General features: G+C 35.4%; 3 protein-coding genes across 3 annotated transcripts; 2 read left to right on the top strand and 1 right to left on the bottom strand.

The window, feature by feature from the left end:
• Window positions 1-288: 288 nt before the first annotated feature.
• Window positions 289-4,208, top strand: LOC144855259 (monocarboxylate transporter 2-like). Its single transcript, XM_078713063.1, has 4 exons — window positions 289-547; window positions 1,378-1,521; window positions 2,334-3,167; window positions 3,750-4,208. The coding sequence occupies exons 1-4, from the start codon at window positions 331-333 to the stop codon at window positions 3,947-3,949; spliced, it is 1,395 nt and encodes a 464-aa protein (XP_078569189.1). The 5' UTR covers window positions 289-330; the 3' UTR covers window positions 3,950-4,208.
• Window positions 4,209-8,152: 3,944 nt separating this feature from the next.
• Window positions 8,153-12,994, top strand: LOC144855260 (monocarboxylate transporter 12-like). The gene is made up of 4 exons (XM_078713064.1): window positions 8,153-8,454; window positions 9,997-10,140; window positions 11,236-12,060; window positions 12,629-12,994. The coding sequence occupies exons 1-4, from the start codon at window positions 8,238-8,240 to the stop codon at window positions 12,784-12,786; spliced, it is 1,344 nt and encodes a 447-aa protein (XP_078569190.1). The 5' UTR covers window positions 8,153-8,237; the 3' UTR covers window positions 12,787-12,994.
• A 2,830-nt stretch (window positions 12,995-15,824) lies between these two features.
• Window positions 15,825-20,712, bottom strand: LOC144855748 (mannose-1-phosphate guanyltransferase beta-A-like). The gene is made up of 10 exons (XM_078713668.1): window positions 20,631-20,712; window positions 20,067-20,218; window positions 19,888-19,968; window positions 19,687-19,735; window positions 19,167-19,309; window positions 18,908-19,066; window positions 18,687-18,765; window positions 18,406-18,533; window positions 18,040-18,222; window positions 15,825-17,524 (listed from the first exon to the last, which is right to left on the bottom strand). The coding sequence occupies exons 2-10, from the start codon at window positions 20,193-20,195 to the stop codon at window positions 17,393-17,395; spliced, it is 1,083 nt and encodes a 360-aa protein (XP_078569794.1). The 5' UTR covers window positions 20,196-20,218; window positions 20,631-20,712; the 3' UTR covers window positions 15,825-17,392.
• Between the last annotated feature and the right edge of the window lie 1,373 nt (window positions 20,713-22,085).

Here is a 22,085-nt window from a genome sequence, read left to right as displayed (position 1 = left end):
GTAGAAAATTCCAATATAGGTTGGTTCAAATTTATTATTCTTTAGCACGAATTAATCCGATCGATTATAGCGGCTCTTAATAATATTAATCTCGCATAATATACGCAACTCGTGTATTTTAATTTTAAAATATTTCATTTTGCAATATTTGCACTCCATACTTGTAACGGAAATATTCACGGTTGATTGGATAGCTGATCAGAGCGACCTTCAGCAATACCACTATCGATGCAATAATTTTTTGTTTAATGTACTCTACTCCTACTATTACAGTCGACGACACTATCGCGGAACCCATTTTCATATTTCACAACTCAAAGTTTATTGTTAATGGCGTCAAAGGATGATGAGACGACAACGGCGAGATCGACGTCACTGATAAGAACCATCTTATTGGTTGTTGGTACCCACTCTATATTTGTTCTTACTGATGGAACGACAATATCTTTCGGTATTTTCTTGACAGATTTTGTAGATGAGTTAAATGCCGGATTTGGGGTTATAGGAGCAGCTTCGAGTTTACTTACTTCGGCGCTTCATACTTTTAGTAAGTATATAATATCATTGTGTATGTAAGACTAAGACCCTCACCTTCCATGCTCTTACCATAGAGCTAAATAATGTATAGCTCTCTGTGCTTCAACTTAAGTATGCGTTCACAGCGTGTTGCGTAATTTAGCAAACCAGCTGACGCTATAATATAATATAATATTATTTCACAATATTTATGACAAGACTAAGATCGCTCACTAATTTCATCAAACACTCTGATACACAACCCCCCCCCCCCCCCCCGGGGGTATCCTCTACCGTCAACCCACTTCACCCAAAGACACAAAAAACGGTCTTAAACCATGATGCTTAATCCAACCTAACAACGAGTCTGTCGTCAAATTACTACCATCATCTTTCATGGCATCCTAAATGGATTTTGTTCTGAGATAACTAGGCCAAACAGAGATAGTTCACTGTAATATCTCTATGATTGAACATCATGGACCTATTTATATCAGGAAAACACAATAGGACGCGACGATGTGTTCCAACAATAGTTGTTATGTGAAATTTGTACCCCCATTATTGTTATAATATTGTACTGATATGTCACGAGGCCATGCTTGTCGAGTCGTTCAGACTGTTTGGCTTATTCTATAATATAATATAATTTCACATATTTAGCATGACAATGTCAAGACACGGAACAATGATTTTCATTTTTGTGTTGAAAATCCATGGTTGTTTACTTGAAACACGTCGTCACACCTGACCACCGTTTCACATTCCGGAAACTTAACGTTAATAAGTGTATATAGCAATAAGTGTATATAGCAATATCAGTAATTACTGACTACTATTATTCTATATTGTATCTTACAGGTCCCGTAGGCGCCTACGTCGCTTCTAAAATCGGCTTTAGAAAAACAATCGTGACAGGGACGTTGTTGATTGCCATAGGGTTCATGTTATCGTCGCAAGTACAGGAAACCTGGCAATTATTTATTAGTCATTCTTTAATTACAGGTAACTCGAACATCACACGCGAACGCCTTTACGCATGGTTCCTACTGGGACGCGCAACACAACGACGTACGCGCAGCAAAAGTAATTTGGCCAATCACAAGCGGTGGATCCGAACTGTTGCTTGTGATTGGCCAACTTACTTGCATTGCGCTGACGTCGTTGTGTCCAAATGTGTTTATCAACACATTATTACACATGTACCTTATGTTTAATGCAAGTGGGCCTTAGTTAGTTCAAGGTTACAGGTAGCTGAAGAAGTGGGTTTCCCTATTCATTGGCTTAATGGATTATATTTGTTTTATCTTCGTGTGGGGGTCAAAGTTGCGGGGTCTAAATCCAGGGTTTGTCATATTGTGGTAGGCCTTGTACAATGATGTTCTCTCCATCATATATCTGTTAAGCTCTGTCTACACTATCAAACTAGTTTGACAAAAAAAAATGTGATGTGCCAAAATATGGTACTGGTGGCAATGTGCCCAAATATGGTAGTGATATGACATTATCATGGCCATATATGGGCACATCACATTTTTTGTCACATAAAGTTTGATAGTGTAGACAGAGCTTTATCTGTTATATAATGGGCCCGTTCAGTAGAGCTAAGTCGGTAAGCTATCCACCAAAGTGTACGATTATTGGTACTCTTAACTCAATGGTAAATACTGACGTACTAAACTGAACGGTCGTCGTATGCTTGCCGTATTGTGGAATCAGAACACATTTTATTTAGTTGAGTTCGACAATGATTACATTGTTACAATGACCTCTGACCTGACCATTGCGCAATACATTGATTTTTATTTATTTTACAGGATGTGGAATCTCTCTTGTGTTTTCCAACACTATTTCGTTTGTGTGTGTAGTTTGCGATGACGATCACGTGTCGATCGCAAACGGCGTTACGACGGCTGGCACAGCGGTTGGCATGATATCTGTACCCGTCCTCATCAACGTCCTAAGAGGGATATTCGGCTGGCGAGGATCTCTACTAATTATGGGTGCTCTTGTCGTGAATGCAACTGTCATTAGCCTACTCGTTTTCAGGAACAACCCGAACATGCAACAGCAGCAATCGAAACGAAAACAGGAACATCTTGAAGCCAACGACCATGAATACGTCACCAAACGTGAAGAAAGTAAAGACGATTACGTCATGCAGCAGACTAAGCAGATAACTAAATTGATACGTTTACCAATTATGTATCCAATGTTGGCATTAATAATGGTGGTTGCTAACTTAGTGTGGCTAGCCTTTGCTGGAACAGTCTATCATCTTGTAGCAGCTGCAATACAAAGTGGAATCACGGAATCAAGTGCTGCGCTTCTAATGACCATATATGGTATTGGAAACATCATATCTAGAATGCTTCATGGAGTTCCTCTTAAATTAAAACTTATCAAAACCAAAAACATGTTCGCCATAGCACTGTTAGCAGCTGGTGTGTCAACATTTGTGCTACCTTTTTGTAAATCGTATTTAGTTATTGCGTCAGTGACGCTTGTCATTGGTGTGTCGACGGGTACGTGCATTCCTCTTATCTTTCTTTATACAAGAGAAATTGTAGGTGTTGAGAACTTTGCTAGAGCTGTTGGTTTAGTTCTGATGAGCACTGGCTTTGCAGGTCTTGTTGGCGGTTCTCTAGCAGGTACGTATATCGGTCAATGTTAAAGCTTGGTTCCCACTAGGACGCAACGCAATGACGTAAACTAAACGGAAGCGAGTTGACCAATGACAAGCGACAGTTTGAATAATCCATCGCTTGTGATTGGTCAACTCACTTCCTTACATTGCGTTGCGTCTCTAGTGGAAACCAAGCATAAGCTTGATTTCCACTTTGACGCAACGCAAGGTCGTAACCGGCCGCGCCGCGAGTAATTTGACCAATCACAAGTGATGGATCATCCAAACTGTCGCTTGTAATTGGTCAACACGCTTGCGTTTTGCTGACTGGGAACCATGGTTACGCTAGGACGGGACGCAAAAACGAACAAATTTGAGCAATCACATCCTAACTCCCTTGTAATGATGACCACAAATATTTGCTTCCCGTCCTGTGAACTGGACCTTATAAACACAGCGAAGACGGAACAGTGACCAATCACAAAGAACAGTTTTGCTTTATCAATCGCTTGAAATTGGTCAAATTACTTACGCGTGGCGGTGCGTACAAGCGCGTCTCTTTTGTGATATCACAATATCAAGTTATTCATATTCTCTTTTCTTTTAGGATTGGTGTACGACTTGACTGGGTCTTACAACATCGCTTTCTTCGTCATGGGCTCCTTCTTTTTCCTTGGATGCTTCTTTCTTACGGTACCGCAAATGTTCATCAATTTCAAACGTAACAATAGCGAATATAGAAATATAAAACTTAAAGCAGAAACAATAAGTCTACCTGATTCGGCAATTACTGGTACTGCATTGTGAAGACGAATATAAAAACCTAATACAGTTTTGTACTTATACGATACGATAGAGTACAAATAGCTCAGGATAGTAGTTAAGGGCAAATAGAGATTTAGATATTTCATCGTGACGTCAATGTATAATTTTAATAATGTTTGCAAATACAATATAGGCCTATACGTAAAGTTATAATCATAATGTTGTAAGCTTGAACCAGGTCATAATTAAAGCAATCCATAAAAGAGATTTTTATTAAATAAAATGAATGATAATGTATTCATACTTGTAAGTTGTCGTTTGTCTGTTGTGTCGACGTGGGCTACGTGGATGTGAGCTACGTGGACGTGGGGGGGGGGGGGGCTACTTGTACTTGGACACAGGCTACGTGGACGTGGGCTACTTGTACTTGGACACAGGCTACGTGGACGTGGGCTACTTGTACTTGGACACAGGCTACGTGGACGTGGGGCTACTTGTACTTGGACACAGGCTACGTGGACGTGGGCTACTTGTATTTAAGCTTGGTTTCCACTAGCGACGCAACACAAGGACGTAACGCAACGTATGTGATTTGACCAATCACAAGCGATGGATTATTGAAAAGTCGCTTTTCATTGGTCAACTCGCTTGCGTTGTGCGTACGTCCTTGCGTTGCGTCTCTAGTGGGAACCACGCTTTACTTGAACGTGGACGTAAGCTACTTGGACGTGGGCTACTTGTACTTACTTGCACTTGAACGTAGGCTACGTGGACGTAGGCTACATGGACGTGGGCTATTTGGACGTGGGCTAATTGTACTTACTTGCATTTGGACGTAAGCTACGTGGACGTAGGCTACGTGGACGTGGGCACACCCACCCCCTGTTCAACATTACTAAGATTGGAAAAGGGAAGCTTAAAGATGTATTGTCCCCCTGAATAAATAATTCTTAAAAAATGTTTGTTGAATATTCCATTTTAATGTAAAATAATAGTTATCCACTTTGACCAAAAATTGGATCGAAAAAAGTGTATTTACCTGAAAAAATGTAATTTAAAGCAAAAAATTGTCAAATTGACTGCCAGCCAATGGATTTGGTTGAATTTAAGTAAATTTTATAAGTGATTTTATAAGTGATTTTTTTTTCGGTTTGTTTTCTATTGAAGTGATTAGCTTTATTAAAACTACAAAATAACATATTCAAAGTATGATTTAATTAATCTTCATTTTTCATGTTTTTTGGGGACAATACCTCTTTAACTTAATGCTCTACCAACAATTAGTGTTTTCTGTTTGGAAAAAGAAACAAAAAGTATGACAACATTATGTTTTGTGTAGTTTTACTTTAAATTCAAGGCCGCATTGGGTTGAGGATAAGTTGTATTTTTACCTTAGCTTGTTGTGACATTGTAGTAGGCCGCATTGGGTTGAGGATAAGTTGTATTTTTACCTTAGCTTGTTGTGACATTGTAGTAGGCCGCATTGGGTTGAGGATAAGTTGTATTTTTACCTTAGCTTGTTGTGACATTGTAGTAGGCCGCATTGGGTTGAGGATAAGTTGTATTTTTACCTTAGCTTGTTGTGACATTGTAGTAGGCCGCATTGGGTTGAGGATAAGTTGTATTTTTACCTTAGCTTGTGACATTGTAGTAGGCCCATCGTCAGCTTTGACAGGCATGTTCAGTATGTTACTTCCTTTTAAATAAGCCTCTGCTATCTCAAGATATGCTTTCTTTTATCAACCTATACAAATGATGAGTTATTTAATGCGTCTTTTTAAAACTACTATAGGCCTATAAACTATAGTAACATGTACCGCAAAAATCCTAGAAAAAACAAGGGGAAGTATACTAAATGATAAACATCCATTACACCAAGATATTTCCAAATATTAACTTTTCCTCGGTCAATTTTTTATTTTATATTTATTTATTATTTATTTTTTTAAAATGTTTATTGTATTTTTCAGTAATAGGTACGCCCTCCTCAAGATGTGTTTTTTATCTTTATGGGCTTGTACCTTCTTCTTTCGAAATTTTGTTTAAATATATATTGTTCATTGAAATCAATTTTGTATATGAAAGGAGAAAATAAATGTTGCTTTGAATTGAATTGAATTGGTTAAGGTCAGGAAAGTCACGTGACTACGTAGCACACTATGTAGATATCTAAATTCATTCATACCTTTTTCCATCCGTGCTTTCAATGACAAAATATACTGTTAAATCACCTTGTAGTTTATTTTGTATAGTGTATCTTTATTACAACTCTTTGCTTGTTTATATTTATTTTACTTATATATATTTTGTATGTCATTGTATTTTAATGTGAGCGATTGTGCCTGTCATAAATTTCTGCAAGGACCATAAATCTGAATCTGTGTAAATGAATCACATGCAATGTTTCATTAAAAGGCATTTATTTTATTTATTTTATGTCTTTAGGCAATGTGGCCAAGGATTACCAATAGTGAATTAATCACTGTCCTATCACGTCATGTTAATTCATTGTGCGCATGTGCATATATATTGGGACGTGTGTCCTCCCTTTGAGGGAGAGGAGAGGAAGACCAAGATGCAAATGGTAAAAGACTATAACAGATGTGTTTGGCTCTATGGAGCAAGCAAGTAGGATAACAGAAGATAGGAGATGGTTTCAGAATACTGTTTGAAGCCACGTTTTGATCAGAGTTTGACGACGACGACGTGCTCCCCACACCCCCCCCCCCCCCCCAACTCAACACAGTTTGATGGTCATTGGACATCGCAAATTGAACGCTCCTTATTTATTGTTTTAATATTGTATAAAGGTTTGCATGGCAACACTAGTAAAGTTAGTTTTGTGGTACACCATGTGATTCCAAAGGAAATTAAATGTGACACTCTCTTAATTTCTCTCTGTACAATGACTTTTTAAAACCTTAACAACACGTATATTAGTCATTAGGTCAAAGGTTAATGGTTTTTAATAATTCAATAAAGCAAAATAATCATTAAATAAATTATTAGGTTGAATAATGGAGACCTCCATGGTTAAAAACACGAAAGCTAGAACATCCTGTTTTTCAAGCACATTCAAATTTATTCTTTTATTTTTCTGAAAACAAGTAAGTTTGTTGATATGGATGAAATATTTCTGAAATAAAAGAAATTGATCGATTTTAAACGTGGAAGGCGGTGGCAGTGAAATCAATAAGAACACTCGGATAGATGAGACTAAGTGTAGTGCAAGTTGGAACATGGATAATTATTCCATTTTTCTCCAATTATATCATTAATAATCATTGTATCGTAAAGGTGCAACCACGCAAAGTGAGTAGTGAATACAATTACGGTACCACCACTGCGTCTGTGATACCGTTACAATACCGTATAAACTCTTTAAAATAACGAACATTTTAACTATCTTTACTGAAGACTTTCTAAGCGTTTTACATTTTGTCTTGATTTGCGTTTTGTATTTTCATTTTGAATAAATTGAAATCAAGTTTAAATTGAAATAATTTAGTTTGCAGTCTTTTTCCAGAGATAACAGTTGATTTAGCTTTATAGTGGCAAGAATGACAACATTAGTGGATAAGTTATTAACAGACATGGGGAAATGACAAAAGGTTTCCTACTTTCTGGTGATTTTTCAGATAATCTATATTTTTTTTTGACAACTCTTGTAACATGACCACAGTGCTCATTTTGCCATTTCCCCCAAATAGTTAATGCGAAGTGAGATGATAAGAAGGGCATTTATAATATGTTTTTGTAAATGTCTGCAATTTGCCATGTTAAGAAACGTACAGTTAAGTTTTTGTAGATTCTTTCGAGAATGGATATGTGGATATTATTCGTTTTAAAGCTGTAAAATACATTTAGACTTGCTGGGCTCAGTCAGATGAGCGTATGCTCGCGTTGTGGGGGTGTGTAGTGATTGCATTCAATTCAATTCATAGTTGCTCGCCCTACATCGCACGCGAGGAAAGACACGCATGGACGCATTTTGAGCTTTTATTCTATTGTACGTTACTATCTAACGTTCTGCTTTATAAAATCCTTTATCCGCTCTCATAAATGTAGTATAGTGACCACTTAACACTTTGTAGTAGCCGGAATATGAATTAATAACGCGCTTTTTGTTTTATGACAATGTCGGCGCCCCATACATGATTGGTGGCGCTGTCTGAATCAATCAAGCGTGACCAATAGATAAACAATATCAAACACTGTCATTTTCACTTGTATTGTACTGCAGTACGAAGTAGACGTTTTTTTAGTTGTGGATCTCCAATATGGCCTGCAAAGGGTATATTAATGTTTTTTTTTACAGTACGCTAAAGTTATGAGTAAAAATACGATGTCTAAGACTTTGGAGAAACAACCATCCGTTATGCGGACCGTTTCAATTGTTAGCGCTGCGTATATTATTATGGTTTTGACTGACGGTTCAACTTTGTCTTTTGGGATTTTCCTCACCGATTTTGCAGACGCACTTGAAGTTGGTCTTGGTGTAGTCGGAGCAGCCTCCAGTTTGGCAACAGCTGTTGCTCACATTTTTAGTAAGTAGTAGGCCTAGCAATACTTAGTCTAGTATCTGTACTGTATTACATGCATTGGTCCTATTGTATGCATTTAATAAAGTCCAGGTCATATCATATCATATCAGTAGTCAATTCGCCTAGATAGTAGGCTACTGTTTGTGAGTTTAAGATTTATTTTTACCAAAAGTAACAAACAGAATAGAATAGAATTTTCATTAATATATTATTACAGCACTATCAAACCTAAGAAGGCTAGATAGGGCTAACTACTAGGCTATAGAGATATTATTTTATGGAAATCAGTGATTCAAAATTAGGAAATATTTTGTATTTTTAATTGTATTTTTTCGGGATGACTTTTATACAATATATGTATTATTGTATGTTATATATTTACGTTTATTATTAAGTTGTTGCTTGTATTTGTCATTTGTTAGAAAAGAAAAGAAATTTTGCTTTCTTAACGAAAGTAGTATAAGACATATACTGTAAGAATAATACACTAAGAGTATTGCTGATTATAGTGCTCGACTTCCAATACCAAGGTGCCTTGGTTCGATCCTGACATAGTACCAGGGTTGTAATTCTTCTATGCCACTCCTTAAGCCTCAAATTAAACTTTTAAAATTAAAAAAAAAAAGTATCAATCCATCCTGCAACGCTAAATGACTATAGACCTATTACTCTCTTGTATATTACCAATGGTTTATTCAAAGTCAACACTGTAACTAATCCCTCACTATTCAATCAAAATGTTATTATTATACTTGAAAATGGATTGATACTGATAGTAAAACGTAACAAAGACACCTTTTAGTCTGATTATTAGGTATCCATGCACTGATGAAGCGGAAGATTATTTTTGTAGCGTTCCATCCGTTTTTTATTTAAAATAAATTTTGTTACAAAGAAATATTTTAGTTGTGAAGGTAGTTAAATTCGTTGAATAGGTTGAATTTAGTTGAACAGTTTATTATTGATTATAGTAAACGTAACAAAAACCACAGTGAGCTGATAATTATGAATGATGAGGTTGAGATTATAAAACATCATAAATATTTAGGCACAATAAATGATGTTAAACTTAACTGGAAAGAACATTCAACATATGTTACCAACAACCAATGTACCCAAGATGGAAAACCAATAGAATGAGAAACTCGTTTCTCCCTACTGTAATGAGGCGATTCAATGAAACTTGGAAACGTTGATCATTTTATGCTATACCCTTAGACACACCAATCTTGCTTGTATTTTGTATTTTAAATTATGTATATTATCTGTATTTTAAATGATGTGTTTTATTTGTATCTTACCAAATTTTAACCTTTTTAACTCATTTTTATATTTTTATGTGAATTTATAACTTTGAACAAACAAAAATAATTTTAAACCATGTTCATTATTTTACTGTGTTTGACCACGAATAAATGAATACTGAATACTTTGAATAAGCATGTTGATTTATAGTTTTTTCATCCTGCAATTGGCGAGCTTCTAGCTGTTGCATGCATATGAAGTAAACTAATTAATTATTATTAATCTTCATTTTGTTCATAGGCCCTTTTGGTGCATTTATGGCAAGTAAAATTGGATATCGAAAAACTGTAATGAGTGGAACACTTTTGATTGGCTGCGGATTTTTGGCATCGTCACAAGTGAAAGAAGCTTGGCAACTGTTTATTACTCATTCTATAATCACTGGTAGGAAATTCTTAGATATCCCTTAAGATTGTTGATATTACCACAACAGACATTTGTCAACACAATTATTTTTTGATTTAGGCTAAGTAGGTTAACCATGTAAAACTTGTGCAATGAAATACATTTTCAACCAATTTCCATTTTTTTTCTATAATGTATTTTTGTTTTCATTTGTTATTTTTATGATAATGTAAATTCATTTCTAGTGTTTCTTTTTAATATTATTGATATTTTTTTTTAGTTAAAGTCAAGATTGTGAGGCTTTTGATAAATAGGCAAACTGCCTTAAAATACCGAATCATTTTTTATTCATTTTTAACTTGTATTAAGTTGTATGTTACAGGGGTTGCGGACACAAATGTGTTATGGCGCTCTGTTGCTGTCGCAACCCCTGGACCGCTTGTTATCGAATAAAGAAATGAAAAAATGAAAATGGAATGAAAATGAAAATGAATGTTATTGATATTTTTCTTTTTGTTAGATAAATCATGAATAATACCACCAAACTTACTGAGTTAATATGACTATAGCAAGGCATTTAATAAAAAGGCAAACTGCCTTAAAATGTGACATGTCTTTTTGTATTTTGAATGTTTTAAAGATGATCAAAGTAAATGTGTCCACCATTTAGATGCTCAGTATTAAGTTTTTATTCAAAGTTTGAGTTTCTTTATTAAGCATTCAAGGTCAATTAAATACTGTACATAAACATCAAAATAACACTTTAAATAGAAAATACAAATTGCTCAAAGGAACAACCCTTGATCACAAGGATAGCCAAGAAAAGTTTCCTTATTTCCACTTGGGGCCTGTGAACAAATTGCTCAAACAGTCATGAATTAATTACACATTTAAAATATACAGTAACTTATTTCTATATAAATATTTTGAGCAGAAAAGGTCAATTCAAGTGTAGATTTAGAAAAATATTAATTTGCATATTTGTGTGGAATTTTTCTTTTGTTTTATTCCGTTTATTATGCACAAGCACAGAATATAGTATAGAATCACAACAGTATTTGCAAGTTGGTTTTACACATATTAGTATGTAGTATATCATTTTGAGTTGTTCAAAATTGTACTTTTCTTCTTTAGGATTTGGAGTAGCTCTGGTGTACACCAATACGATTGCATTTGTTGGATTGACTTGTGATCGCCATATCTCAATAGCTAATGGTGTAACGCTATCTGGGACCGCTTTAGGCTGGATAATGTTACCTCTCTTAGTCAATACACTGAAGGCTGCGTATGGGTGGAGAGGCTCTCTGCAACTGTTAGGTGCTATTGTTTTCCATGCTACAGTCATAAGCCAAATTGTTTTTAAAATCGAGTCAAAAATAGTGGCACGTTCGGAAGAAAAAACAGAAAATGACAAATTTTTAGAAGATTGTGATAATGGTGATGCTAATGAGGATATAAATGAAGACAAGACATTAACTGAAATATTGAGAGAGTATTTGAGATTACCCATTACTTATCCTTTATTTTTAATATTAATAATTGTTAGTAATTTGATTGTCATAGCATTTTATGGGACGCTTTACCACCTTGTTTCATCCGCCATAAAAAAAGGAATCCCTGAAAAGAAAGCTACGCTTCTGATGATCATATATGGAATAGGAAGTATGATAGCACGATTACTTAATGGAATTCCTATTAAATTAAAATGGATAAAAACAAGAAACTTATTTGCCGTTGCTTTGATAATAGCGGGTGTATCTTCGTTCGTGTTACCCTTTTGTACGTCTTACTTGAGCGTTGTCTTAGTTATTTTATTCATTGGGTTGGCAAGTGGGACGTGTATGCCACTTACGTATCTTTCAGCGCGTGAGATTGTAGGAATCGACAACTTCCCAAAAGCTCTTGGAATGATGCTCTTCACGACGGCGTTTGCGGTTATCATTGGCGGCTTCTTTACAGGTATGTGGCACATTAGATGGGTAATTAGAATTCTTTGGTTCAATCCCACCGTGTGCTTAAAATACTTAAATAAGGAGGTCGTCTTGTGTATATTGCCAGCCCTTTTTTCACTATGAACCTGTCCTTGTGCTGCTCTCTGTGGTGGTGCTCTCAGCTCTCTGACTGTCATGGTGGTGCTCTCTGTGGCTGCCATGGTGGTGCTCTCTGTGACTGCCATGGGGGTGCTCTCTGTGACTGCCATGGTGCTGCTCTCTGTGACTGCCATGGTGCTGCTCCCTGTGATTGGCATGGTGGTGCTCTCTGTGACTGCCATGGTGCTGCTCTCTGTGACTGCCATGGTGCTGCTCCCTGTGATTGGCATGGTGCTGCTCTCTGTGACTGCCATGGTGCTGCTCCCTGTGATTGCCATGGTGCTGCTCCCTGTGATTGCCATGGTGCTGCTCCCTGTGATTGCCATGGTGGTGCTGTTAGATCTGCCACAGACAGTCTGCTAGGATGTATGCAATGTGCGTCGTTTTGAGATATTTAAATAACATTGTAATGATTCATTTGTTTTTGTGTCTTTCAGGCTGGATATATGATGTAACTGGTTCGTACAACGTTGCGTTCTTCATCATGTCTGCTTTGTTCTTCATCTCCTGTTTCTTCCTCGTTTTACCAAATATTTGGTTTAGATGCAAGAAAAATAAAATGAAAAATGATGACAATGTTGAAACAGTATTATGATGCTGGTAAAGTTAGTACAATGTGGTATGGGCGTGAATGCCTCTAGATGATCTACACCTGGATATGCTGCACAATTTGCAAAGCATTCTATATCTATTTTAGATATTTTATTCCAAAAACTGTTATTTTAAGTTATCTGTAGCTTTACTTAGCAAAAACTATGAAAAGCATTTTAAAATAATTAAGTTGTAATGAGTTAAAAACATTATTTTTAGCCAAATACAATGTTTACAGACAGTACTGTATATGTATATAAATGATTCTATATGACATTTTAATGGAATATTATGGAATATATATATTAATGGATAGATTTTAATGGCAGTATACCTCATATATTTTACATAATATTATGTATATGTACTTTTTATAAGGGTGCTGTATATTATTACTATGCAATAATTTTTTTAACAATATGTTTAAAAAGTACTGTATATTTATAGTATATAATGGTTCTATATGACATTTTAACAGAATATATAATAATATATACGAATTTATAAAGCGCCAATTCCAGCAACAAGTGATCAAAGGCGCTGTGGACTTAGATGCTGATGATGGTGTCATCGGCAGCCAACTACGGCACCATTACGTCTGATATGAAACAGTGGATAGATTTTAATACAATACCTCATATACCTCATATATTTTATATGATATTATTTATTTGTTACAAGGGTGCTGCGTATTTAAACAATTATTTTTCAATGTATAAGGTGAACATGACCTGGGATAATATCTTTTAACAAAAAATTGTTTTCTAATATATGTTGTCGTTAATCATAATGCTCATTGTTATTCTAACAAAATAGTAATATTTGTGAACATTTGTTGTTTCTTTTCCATGTTCACCCCTATCAGTGGGTTTGTGCATTAAGTTGTCAATATATGTTTGTTTATGGAAATAATTTGTCGATTCCCTCTGATAGTATAAGTATGAAAGGACTTTTGTATATTCTAGATCCAAAATATTTTACAGTTTTTACAGATATTAAATATTACAATAATAAATTGATCTGTTTTAATGAGAACAGATTTTGGTGCTCGAATCTTACGTCTATGTTTAAGTTTGTGTGCGTGTCGCGTATTTAAGCGTGGTTACCATTGAAACGCAACGCGAGTTGACGTGACCAATCACGGGTGACAGTTCGGATGATCCATCTTTGTGATTGGTCAAACCATTTACGTCGCGCTGACGTCATTGCGCGTTGCGTCTCTAAGGCTTGGTTAGTAACGAAACGAAAAAGTGATTTGATCAATCATAAAGCTTGGTTCCCACTAGAACGTAACGTAAGGACGTAAACGCAACGCAAGCGTTTTAACCAATGACAAGCGAAGTTATCGGCAGTTAGCAATCACAAGCGAATAAGCCATCGCTTGTAATTGGTCAATTCACTTGCGTTGCGTTACGTCCTTGCGTTGCGTCGCTAGTGGGAACCACGCTTAACCGATGGATTATTCGAACAGTGGCTTGTCATTGGTCAACTCGCTTGCGTTGCGCGTATGTCCTTGCGTTGTGTCGTTAGTGGGAACCACACTTAATTGGAACCAAGCATTTGAATTGAAACCTTTAACACTTAAATAAAACAAATGGAAAATGTTCATTCAAAAACGTTTTTTATCCGTTTGTTAATGTCATTGTTTAGCTTATAAGTTTGTTAACAGTGATAGCAATGACGTGATGAGAATGGGATTTCATAATGCCACTATTGGCTAATATATGCATGCGGAATTATTGCGTTATCTGATGGTGACCTAATTTTATCTATAAAATATAATAGTGACGATAACAATTTACGCGTTTCGAACTGTTATAGTCGATATCATTGTTAGATCAGATTAATTATTATCGAAGGTTTGTGTATTTTAGATCTCTTGATAAGGGGAGAAAAATAACAAAACGGTCGGCAATAAACGGAATAGAACACACGCACATAAACACAACTTGACAGACTGTGACAGACCTATACATTAGTTGTGATTGTATACGATTGAAAAGCCCGGCTCATTGTTATCTGATTTGCATAAATACCATGTGACGTAAAATTAGCATACAGGTACGGGAATTGAAGCGGACAGTGAGTCATAGCAGTTCGCTGGGTAGCAGTAGTTAGCAAGGATCGGTAAACAAGTGCGTCCGTGTGAGGTAAGTAGGCCTAGTTATGACTTGTTATTTGTCATTATTTATCAGTCATTTTGCACACATGGTTAGGCCCATCCATTATAGTTAGAATGGTATATACATGCATTGGTTAGGACCACTTACATTCGTTTCTGAGGGACGACTTATATATATACCTTGGGTTAATAGGCCTATACCTCAGAAATGTTTACGGATTGTCATTCAATTTCAAATGTAAGCTGAATGGGGGTGGGGGGGGGGGGGGGTGGGTGGTGGTTGAAATGTGTTTATCTTCTGTATTTCATACGTCTGTTACCGCCTTTGATCATCATCTTCTTGTGTACATTGCGTAATAGACTACATCGTCATTTTTTTCTCATTTGTGGTTGTGCGATTTTCGATCGATGTTTAGGTCCTAGTTTGCTTAAGTTTCCTCTATCTAACATTTTAACGTAAGAAAAATCTGTCAAAGCTAGTTAATTCTGATCTCTATTTTTATATCTAAAAATTGTAGGCTGTATAAATCACGTACAATTTGGGGAAAGGGGAAGGTGGTATGTAAAGTGTTTTCTTCTGTATATCATACGTCAGTGATCGCTTTTATCATCATCTTCTTGTTGTGTACATTGCGTAATAGACTTTTTTGGGGATTTTTTTCGATAGATGTTTACGTCCATGGTTTATTTATGTTTCCTATCCAACTTTTTGAGGAATGAGTATTCTTTTTTACACAAAATTCATAACATTATATATCGAAAGAAGAAAAAATAAAATGTGAAAACAGGATAACCAGAAGCAAGCAAAGCCACAGGTCAAAGGCCTTGCTTGTGGAAATCCTGTTTTTACATTTGACTGTACTTTTTTTCTTATTTTGTATTGTTACTTTTAATTAGTATAAAAAATACACCAAAATGAATGGTTGTCTAATATATTATGATTTATTCATTTAGTATTGATCAAATATCATCGTTTTTGATACACTTATGTTTGGTTTTCATATAAAACCAATTACTTAATATCTAAGTATTTTTCGAACATTGGCGTCTTTTCGTTTTCTCCACGCACCACGTGACTACGCAGCAATGATTAATAATTTTGTTCCCACGCAATGACGTAAGCGCAACGCAAGTAATTTGATCAATCACAATCGAGATTATTTGAACAGTTGATTTTCATTGGTCAATTCGCTTGCTTACATTGCGTCGTAATGGGAACCAAGCTTAACTGTCATTCTGTGCAATGTCATGGCCGTGCGTAGAAAAACTTTTTGACTCGACAGCTACCCAGTCACGTGGTGCGTCGTGAAAACGAAAGGGCGCTGTTACTTAAATAGTATCAGCCTCTGTATTACAGTTTTAGACAAACATATAAAGAATTAAGTATTGGGAAATATTCCCGGGCTCTAATAGGACCTAATTTATGTCGAATAATATATACATTTGTCCAAATTTTAATCTAAAATAAATGATTTACAAAATTGCCATAGCAACCCAACCCCGTGATTGATATTACTAAATAATCAATTATAAATATGCACACATATTGTAATTAAAATATAATACTAATAATAGATAGATGAGGCTCAACCATATTGTCATTTTGCTAATTTAAATTATTTGTCATAGTTGTCTGTCCATATTTAATGAAGTAAAATATACTATACTTGCATATTGGTGTTTGTATTATAAAATGGATACCATGGGTGTCTTATAGAAAATGTGGTATAAATATTCATTTTCCAAATTAAAAAATGTAATTAGCTATCAATTTATAGTAATGTTGGAAGAGGTTATACAAATCAAAATCGTAAAAAAAAAGAAACATGACAATCACAAGGAGTTATCCGGCAAGCTGTGGATACCTAATTAGCAAAATAAAGCATAAACAATATGTTTGTAATACAGTAGTACAAATAACACAAATTATCAATGTGGTCCTCATTTTTGGAACGTATTATCAATTCAGATACTGAATAATATTTTTATTCTCATTGCAGAAAATATAGCCTAAAACTATGCAACAAAAAATGCGATGTTCCCATATATGGACATAATGATGTCATATCACTACCATATTTGGACATACCCCTACCATATTTGGGCACATAACACTTTTTTGGTCAAACTAATTTGATAGTGTAGACAGAGTTTCTTTTACTGTGTAGTTTCCTTTTTAAGAGAAAGTAAATTTAGCCAATTTTCACTTTATTTTAATAACACAAAATTCAGTTAATATTATACAAAAATAAACTAGTGTAGAGCTTCTACGTATGTGGGCTTATTCCCGAGGATCAATATGTAATGGCCTGGCTGAAGATTAGAGGTGGGACTATACTCGATACAGAAGTATATGTTTATTCATTCATCCACTTTAAAAAAAAGTTTTATAGTGGATTTAGTTTAGTAGTTATTTGCTTGATTGCGGACTTAGTATTGGAAGCATAGACTTAGTGTAGTAGTGACTTTGTGATAGAATATTGCGTCCTTACATGATAATAGCTGGCTCAGTAACGGAAGCACCAATGGACTTGTGCGGCAAGATTCTTCCACCGTTGATGTAGAGTTCGTCTTTAACGATGACGTCTTCCCCTAATACTGATACGTTCTCCATTCTTACCTACATATAAAAAAAATAAAATCAATATTTATTGAACACTGTGTTTGGAGGTTATAGTACACAATAGACAATTGTAGATGGACAATGACCAGCTAGTACTCACCCATTGACCCACTGTACATTTTAAATGGACAATGACCAGCTCGTACTCACCCATTGACCCACTGTACATTTTAGATGGACAATGACCAGTTAGGCCGTACTCACCCATTGACCCACTGTACATTTTAGATGGACAATGACCAGCTAGTACTCACCCATTGACCCACTGTACATTTTAAATGGACAATGACCAGCTAGTACTCACCCATTGACCCACTGTACATTTTAGATGGACAATGACCAGTTAGGCCATACTCACCCATTGACCCACTGTACATTTTAGATGGACAATGACCAGCTAGTACTCACCCATTGACCCACTGTACATTTTAAATGGACAATGACCAGCTAGTACTCACCCATTGACCCACTGTACATTTTAGATGGACAATGACCAGTTAGGCCGTACTCACCCATTGACCCACTGTACACTTCCAGCCTATAATTGAAGACTCAATCCAAGAATGTGATTTAACTATTGTGCCTTTAAGTACTGTGCTTCTCTTAATGCAGGCCCCGTCCTCAATGGTAACACCTGGCCCTATTACAACATTTGGTCCTATACGACAGTTTTGACCTATCTTGGCTGTTGGATCCTAGAAAAACAAATTCATCAAGATTTATTAAATTATATTCTCTTATATTATGTTACCAGGAATTAGTGCCTGTTTAATGCTATCACACCCCAATGCTGTTTACTAATTGTAACATTATTTGTTTAGATATTTTTTGTTTCTATCATCGGTATGTTTGCTGGAATTAACAAAATGAAAACTTACGACTAGGACATTCCCAACGACCCCGTCTCCTTGGTAAAGTTCTTCTGGAGACATCTGTTTTTTGTGATTCAGGTACATACACATGCCAATAAGGAAGTCCTTCGGTTGCCCAACGTCCATCCAGTAACCTGAAATATAGATATATAATAGCTAGCGTACCCAATCAAAATCTGGTCAGTGTTTGGGATCAAAAGCTATCACTAGGTCGATAGTCACAGAGAATTTGTCCATCATTTACTGTAGTTGGTCATATACCCTTTACTTTGACCTTTGACACGTACCTTCTAATTCAAATGCATAAAGTTGAGAATCTGCGGCCATCGCTGGAAAAATTTCTTTTTCAATTGATGTGGGTTTTAACTGTATAAAAATAACAATACAAATCCATATGGTTAATGCATTAAAATATCATTTTATTATATTTTAAAAATTGGTTGAACCTGTGACTTTGGATTTGAAAGGCAAGCATTTTACCACAGTACCACTAACAATTATTATATACCTGTATTCTTTCCAAGATGGCTGGACTGAAAATGTACATTCCAGCGTTGATTTTGTTTGAGACAAAAACTTGAGGTTTTTCAACAAAACTTTCGATTTTACCGTCCGTTGAATCATAAACTACAACACCATATTTGGACGGCTCTTCCACCTTAGTTACCTACAAGAAAAAAGTGGGTTTTTTTTAACTCAAATACCACTCCGATTTTCTGTAATGTGCTCTTTGAAATTTGTTAACAGATTTGAAATTTAAAACGTACCACAATCGTTCCTTCTTTTCCATGCTTCTTATGGAATTCTAACATTTGTTGAAATGGGAATACACAACTAATATCACTATTTAAAACGAAGAATGGTTCGCCGTCCGATTCTAAGATCTGTCTTGCTAAGGCTAGAGGGCCAGCTGTGAACAAAACAAGTTATCCATTTAGTTTCAATGTTAATGCTCTTAGGCTCTGTTTACACCATCAAACAAAAAATATGATGTGCCCAAATATGGAAGGGATATGACATCATCATGTCCATAAATGGGCATATCACATTGTCACATAAACTTTGATAGTGTACACTTTATATTTGTTTGTTGTTATTATAGTGTATCAATGTTTTTAAGAGGCAAGCTAAAGATACCAAAAGTAGCATTAAATTACAAAGCAAAATAAGAGTAGATTTACAGCAACAAAAGTAAAATGTAGCAGAAATAAAAGTGTAAAAGTTGGTGTATAGACATGGTAGTGGTATTACCACATGATAAGGCGCCAATACACCAAATTACCACACCTGTTCCGAGTGGTTCCTTTTCGTGAGATGTTGTTATCTTTATATCAAGCTAGAAAATAAAATAATAAATGGTTTAGTGGCAAATCAAAAATAGTTTTACTTTTAAGGCAAAAATAAAACGGAATCATACGTCATTATTCCTGAGTATTTTATTACATTAAATAAGATGTCCCTTTGACACCAATAAACAGTAACACCTACTAATTCTTCCTGTTTTTTCAATTCTTGTTCCAGCATTTCCGCGCGATAACTAACGGCTAGTACGATTTCTTTTACACCAACCTGTAGAAAATAAACACAATTTGTTTGAGAAAACTTTATTCTATATTCCTATATTATTTACAATCTAATAAATGAGCAAATTAAAAATGACCACTCACTTTGGCTAGTGCTTCAATTTGATGGACCAACATTGGCTTGTTGCAAAATTCAACAAGTGGTTTTGGACAACTAAGGGTCAGTGGCCGTAATCGTGTCCCAAAACCGCCAACTAGAATTAAAGCTTTCATTGCGTCAGATCGAGTGTAACAATCTGTGAAAAAAAAGATATATTATTTGATATTGCACAGACAGGGTCGGTATTAGTAGGCCCCTATTTAAAGGGAACAAACACACAGGACACCCCTCTCACTCTTTTAATATATTGTTTTGCCTTTGTGTACCTATCGCTAACTCTACAGCCATAAATACCTTAATTTAAACAATTAATTAAACGGGCAAATGTTAGGCTACGATTCACACATACAGCCTAGCCCTACAATGACACTGAACATCCAGGGAGCAGAACGCGTCTGCTCCTGTGGCAAATTGTTTCGCTGCAGGCCTAGCGTACGTGTATCATCAAAACTTTTACTTTACGATTAAAAACTACCACAAATAATTACAAGCATATACAACTAGCTCGGGATATAAAGAATCGTCCAAAATATGTCAAAATACCTTACCAGCAGTTGCAGAAGCAGGTAATTCGCCACGTACACACTGTGTAATTACACAATTTCGGTGTGTCAACAAAAACTAAACACAATAGTTACCACATGATAACCATTGACCCGTGACCACCATCCATATTAAAACATCTTCCGCGTTCCATATTAATGAAAAAGAACATTTCCAGGTACCAAAACGGCTATCCAAATATACCTCTGCAGGCGGGGGTGAAACATCGCCCTCTGGGTACACGTTGTTATAATTATCTCCCTTATCTTACCAATGTCGAGAAAATCCGACATCTAGTACGCGCGCCTGCTGTCAATCTGTCAAAATATTGTACATATTGTTGACGTCATTGTAATGAATTCCAAATATTCTGTTTATAACCCGTAGAGTTTACCACACTGTAAAATAAGACAATTTTGATTGACTAATTTAAAAACAAAATTAAATTAGTTAAATTCAGGTAATAAAATAAATAACTTATGTGGTAGGGTTTTCCATCATTGATCTTAATTTCTTTTTTCCATTCTATTTCTTCCTCAATAGAAAACTTTAATATTTATTTATATATTGAAGCCTATGATAAATTTTCTCCATGGATATGCAGTATAAAAGATTGCAAATTCCCCTGACATTTTAAAAAACGGTAATAGCGCCATCTATAATTAATGTCGCGTACAGCAGAAACATTCCCCTGACATTTAAAAAAAGCAGAGCCATATATATAAAGAGTTACGACATTGAAAATTAGAAGCCATGTTTGTGTCAAAGAATTCGCACGCTGAGGGCGCGCGCGTCTATTTTGTATAGCGTTTTCCTGTAGTTCATGCATTATTTTTAGATTTTTTTGTCTATGAAATAACGCTTATATTCCGTTTTTATTTTAGTAATTGATTTTATTAATGGTATTAATTTGGTAACATATATATATTGTGTCTATAATAACAAAAGAATAAATGCTAGGGCCTACATGCAAGTCGGGATACATCAAAGCATGAACCAATACAAAAAACACACAAATTCACCCCTCTTTTTATACAGTATATGTCTCTCTGTGTGTTTTTGACACAAACTTTCAGAGACTCGTTCATCATTTCATTTGTAATAATTTGCCTTTATTATTGTATTATTGTTCATACCCTATTCAATATATTAACAAATATATTCACGACACTTTATTATTTTATTTAGTCATCAAAGTATGCATTATGGATTGAAAATATTACATAATTGTTATTAATAGGACGTAGTTATGGGATGTTTCGTTCCAAGATCAATCAATCGAACTTTATAATGTACTAGCGCACGCGCGCGCAATATTCTTTACCGCAAGTACTTCTGTACGCTGTGCACATCGATATTTTACCGTAAAATGTGCAATTACATTTTTTTAAATATAAGAAAAAGTTTAAAGTATTTTCTAGCTCCTATACTTTACATGCATTAACGGAGACAAGTTTGAC

The sequence above is a fragment of the Antedon bifida genome, chromosome 11, assembly GCF_963402885.1.
Source record: "Antedon bifida chromosome 11, ecAntBifi1.1, whole genome shotgun sequence".
Taxonomy (NCBI): domain Eukaryota; kingdom Metazoa; phylum Echinodermata; class Crinoidea; order Comatulida; family Antedonidae; genus Antedon; species Antedon bifida.
The sequence above is the reverse complement of the archived record's forward strand: the minus strand, read 5'-3'. Positions and strand labels throughout refer to the sequence as shown.

Bases quoted from the DNA above. Each gene is read 5' to 3' on its own strand.
- LOC144855259 (XM_078713063.1), top strand. From the start codon at position 331: ATGGCGTCAAAGGATGATGAGACGACAACGGCGAGATCGACGTCACTG. The intron at 548-1,377 runs GTAAGTATATAA...TGTATCTTACAG, and splicing joins TTCGGCGCTTCATACTTTTA to GTCCCGTAGGCGCCTACGTC. The intron at 3,168-3,749 runs GTACGTATATCG...CTTTTCTTTTAG, and splicing joins TGTTGGCGGTTCTCTAGCAG to GATTGGTGTACGACTTGACT.
- LOC144855260 (XM_078713064.1), top strand. From the start codon at position 8,238: ATGAGTAAAAATACGATGTCTAAGACTTTGGAGAAACAACCATCCGTT. The intron at 8,455-9,996 runs GTAAGTAGTAGG...TTTTGTTCATAG, and splicing joins AGCTGTTGCTCACATTTTTA to GCCCTTTTGGTGCATTTATG. The intron at 12,061-12,628 runs GTATGTGGCACA...TGTGTCTTTCAG, and splicing joins CATTGGCGGCTTCTTTACAG to GCTGGATATATGATGTAACT.
- LOC144855748 (XM_078713668.1), bottom strand. From the start codon at position 20,195: ATGAAAGCTTTAATTCTAGTTGGCGGTTTTGGGACACGATTACGGCCA. The intron at 19,969-20,066 runs GTGAGTGGTCAT...TATTTTCTACAG, and splicing joins AAATTGAAGCACTAGCCAAA to GTTGGTGTAAAAGAAATCGT. The intron at 17,525-18,039 runs GTGAGTACGGCC...TTTTATATGTAG, and splicing joins AGTGTACAGTGGGTCAATGG to GTAAGAATGGAGAACGTATC.